This window comes from Echinops telfairi, unplaced genomic scaffold (assembly GCF_000313985.2).
Source record: "Echinops telfairi isolate 266 unplaced genomic scaffold, ASM31398v2 ScPeMD7_7467;HRSCAF=8505_1, whole genome shotgun sequence".
NCBI lineage: Eukaryota > Metazoa > Chordata > Mammalia > Afrosoricida > Tenrecidae > Echinops > Echinops telfairi.
Window position 1 is genome coordinate 3,765,303 of NW_022111368.1, and position 4,586 is coordinate 3,769,888.

Genomic DNA, 4,586 nt, shown 5'->3' on the forward strand with positions numbered 1-4,586 from the left:
TACCTCGAATATGATACCATGGTTGTTTTTGCTTTCCCTCTTTAAGCCACCATTCACTTGAACCCCTGAAACACAGGGATGTGGAACATGGCGATGCCTTAACCAGTGTTAAACAGATACTCAGAGAAATAAAAGACTATTTTTGTCTCACAGTAATTCTGTTTTCATCATTTTCCCCAGTGTTTAGAAATAGCAACTTGTTGTCATACCAGCAAAAGGAAATTGGCCAACCGTTACATCTGTGTTGATGTATTGTTTTCCTTCAAAGGATGGAAATAAATACCAATGGTATGAACAAAGAAATGTGAGGACCCATAAGGAAATGGATCATTATATGGTCTTCCCACAGCAGAGCTGGACAGAGATTATGGCAAACTTTGTCGGGTGTGTACGCTCCAAGAAGTTCAGAGATCAGGTGACCAAGGGCTGGCCTATTGAGGGTGTCCTTAGGCACACCTCCCGAGCTGCCATCAGCGGGGATGGGATTGAAATGCTCACCACCATTGAACTCTGTATTCTGCCATTACTTCCGGCTTTGAAAACGATCATTTCCACAAGTCTAAGAGTTGCATCATCTCAATGTGGTTGATATGTCCTCATGAACCATTCCTCAACCCACGCACAATTCAATAAAGCACCATTTTTTTACCCAACAGTGAAAATACCGGTGTCTGTGGACACATGTGAATGCATTTGCATTTGTATTAAATGTTTTTCTTTAAAGCAACAAAAATTGCCACATTTTGCATTTGGGGGTATTTTTTTGTGTGTGTTTGCACAGATCATTTTAAGACATTTAAGTCTCAATAAAAACACTCTTAAAACAAAGAATCTAGTAAAATATTTAGGCATGTACTGCTAAACCATTCTAGCAATTTTATTAAGCAATACCTTTATTATTTTTTGAATATTCTTAACAGACTGGAACAAAACAATTTTTTTTATTCAAAACAAAATATGCATACTGTACGCATGTCGCAGGGTTAAGTATGATGCAGAGGTTAAAGTCTGTTTGAACAAAAACAAATGCTTAGGGAAATTTCATTGCTATAAAGTTAGTAACTAAATTTTGTTTGCTAAGAGGACCTTTTCTAGAATTTTCCTTCATCTCCCAGCTACACAGCAAACATATCTGAAGTGCACTTCCCAAGTGTAGTTTGAGAATAGGAAGGAATGTAAAGTGGTTTTTTTTTTTTTTAATCATATTTTGTTTTTTGTGTTTTTTTTTAAAAACAGCCCTTATTTAACTCTTCCTTCCACTGATTCTACTGTAAACTCATAAAAAGCCTTTGTAGAAAGCAAATTCATATACACCCAGCAAGTGAAATGTTCCCACACGCAAAAGAAATAAATAAATGCACACCGGGCAATCAGATTCCTCCTCTTTTCCTTATTACCTAGAGCATATGTTAGGATGCTAAAGATTTTGCACTTTCACAAAAAAACGGCTGACCTATTTATTTATTCATTTATTTTTAAAAGAAGTTGTTCCTTTGTGATAATGCACAATCGCATATATTTTGTACCTGAAATGAATTTAAACAATATTGGGGGAAATACTGGGGTAAAAGTGTATTATATATTTTGCATACTGCAGCTGTGTGAGCATTTCTAATATCTCTTCCACACCAAAAAAAAAAGAAGAAGAAGAAGGAAAAGAAGTCCAGATTGATTCTTCAGTCTCTTTGTTCCCATTCCCATGGCCAGAGTCGGGTCGTGTAAAATTATTGCAGCAGGACTGGAATCACAATGAAAGCCAGCCAGCCTCCAGCCTCCAAAGGAGGGGCTTTCTCCCTCTACCTCTTTACATTCTGATTCCAGGTGACTGCTACTCATCACCTGACCGGAGAGAGGGGACTGGACGTCTTGGAATTGGGGACTGGAGAAACACGGTTCACCTTATAAATTTTTCCTTTTCCCTTTATCTTCATTTCAACATAAAAAAAATGTTACCTGTCTGATTCCATCTATGATGGAGAGCTCTTGTTGTTCAGCTAAAAAGGAGCCCCCACTGGGCCCTCTTGGTTCTGCTCGGTTGTGGGTTTGTGCAGCAGTGGCTCTGAAGCCCACCTGGGTGTGCACACCCGTTCACTGTGGTTACACAGACAGAAGCAAGTGGGTGTTGTCTGCTTAAGGGTATGAGAAGGGGACCAGAGGAGGAAGGGGCCTGAAAGGGTGTGGGTTCCTTGGGTAGAAGAGAGTAAGGGATTTCTTTTTTTGTGTATTTTTTCTTGTTTTCTGTTTTTTTTGTCTTTTTAAATTTTTAAAATTATTTGTTGTTGTTGTTTTTTGCTATACCACGGGGTCATAGCAATCATTCCTCTAATAGAAACTGACAGGACATAGAAGACAGAGCTATCTGATGAACATACACAATGACTAGAAATATATATAGATAGAGACAGTGAAAAGACTTAGTTTACCTCTGAGAAACCATCCCCCAAAACAAATCCTGTATTAACAAGTGCAAAAAAATAAACAAACAAATAAACAAAACGAAAGCAAATAAAACCTCCAAACATTAAAACACAGTGTATAAAATGGTGTGAGAAATTTAAGTCACTTTACAGCCTTTTAGTCAAAAAAAAGCTGTGTTTGTGTCCTTGTTTGGATTCAGGCCCATCTTTTTAAATTTTACCCTAAAGGCCTTGCAAGAAGTCGTTAAAGGGTAAAAGCACCCAGTTTCTGTTACGTTTGACAGCAGTTTCATTTTTCATGGTGGGCCAGTTGCTTCTCTGATGATGTATCATCCTTCCACTAGTCCTCATTGGTAGAGTTTTCGTCCAGTGCGTTGATGCCGCCGAAGCTCAGTTCCGTTGCATTCTGTGCTGCGGAGGCTGTGAGTACTGTATGTAAGAGAATCAGGACAAGGACACACAGTTTGAGTCTGCTGTTGCACAATCGTGTTGCTGATGATGCTGTGAGCGATGTCCTATGGCAGGAGTCACTTTTTTCTACTGTCCCTTTGGATAGGCTATTGGATTGTTCTTCTCTCCTGACATCACAGCATTCTGGTTCATCATTGGTTAGAAAGGTTTCGTAGAGCCCTGTAGGATAAAGAAAGTAGAGCGTTTTGAAAAAAGGAAAACATACAGCAAGAAGTTTACAGTAGTAACAATGAAGCTGTTCCTTAACATTCTGCAACCCAAAGTCTTAAAACAATTTAATATATGGAGACCTGGTGGCATAGTGGGCTACCCACTGAGCTCTAACCACAGGTCAGTGGTTAGAACCCACCAACGGCTCTGAATGAGAAAGAGGAGGCTTGTCTGCTCACCAAAAGGTTTAAAGTCTTAGAAACCCAAAGCAGCAATTCTGATCTGTCCTATAAGAGAGCAATGATTCAGAATCAAATCCATAGTGATGGGCTTGGTTTTCTGGTAAATATATGCATGCGGATGTGTGCACATATACACATACCCACAACGCACATACACACAATGCACATACACAACGCACATGTATATGTATGTATCTATCTACCACTTCTCTGAAATTTGTTACTTTGCCATACAGTGTGACATATATTTCGATGAGGCTGACAACTATGTCACCAATATTTCAAATACCAGCTTCATGGTAGCAGGGTTTTTAGTGTAAAAATGACTAGGAAGAAAGTCTTGGCAACATATTTCAGAGAAAACTGGGCAGAAAATACCTCATGAACAGCAGCGGAACATGGTCTGATAGAATGCTGAGAGATGAGTCCCTCAGGTTGGAAAGTACTCAAATTACTACTGGAGCACAGTTGTCTTATTAAATAGTTGACCTTAGTGATGTAAATGGAGCAAAGCTTTCATGACAGTCATTTACAGATGTGACGTGATGCAAAATAGGGAGAAATGGCTGCAAATATACTTTAATAATCAGAATGTGGAATGTACAAAGTTTGGCCCTAGGAAATTTTTCCAAAATGAAATGGAATATTCATCAGATACTCTAGGTTTTAGTGAGTTGAAATGGACTGGTATGTGGCTATTTTAAATCAGAAAATGATGTGGCTTACTGTTTGAGGAATGACAAACGTTGAAGAGAAACAGCATAGCATGCATCAAGAAGAACATTTCAAGATCTGTCCTGAAATATACTGCTGTCAATGCTAGGATACTATCTGTATGCACACAAGGAAGACCAACTTGTACTGCAATTATTTAAATGTACATACCAACCATTTAATGACAAAAATTAAGAAATTAAAGATTTTTATCCACTTCTTCAGAGTGAAATTAATTAAAAGTGCAACTAAGGTATAATGATAATTACTGGTGATTTGATGTAAAACTTGGAAACAAAGACGAAGTCTCAATAAATGGCCTTGGTGATAGTAAAGACATGAGAAATCAGATAATAGAATTTTGCAAGATCAACAACAAATTCTTAGGAAATACCCATTTTTTAAACAATGCTAAAAGCAACCGACCACATGGACCTTGCTGGATGTAATGAACAGGAATTGTATTACCTACACCTGTGGACTGAGACGATGAGCCGCATAATGTCCTCAATCATTGTAAGACCAATGGATGACTGTGGCACAGATCATCAACTGCTCATAGATAGTTCAAGTAGAAGCAGAAGAAAATTAA

General features: G+C 38.2%; 1 protein-coding gene across 1 annotated transcript in view; it reads right to left on the bottom strand.

The window, feature by feature from the left end:
• Positions 1 to 856: 856 nt before the first annotated feature.
• The window catches only part of NALF1 (NALCN channel auxiliary factor 1), a gene marked incomplete at its 5' end in the record, with an annotated part of 791,674 nt that continues 787,944 nt past the window's right edge, over positions 857 to 4,586 (bottom strand). Inside the window, one exon of the mRNA XM_013005128.3 lies at positions 857 to 3,047. Within this exon, the coding sequence (XP_012860582.2) occupies positions 2,758 to 3,047 (290 nt within the window). The remainder of the gene's footprint in view (positions 3,048 to 4,586) is intronic.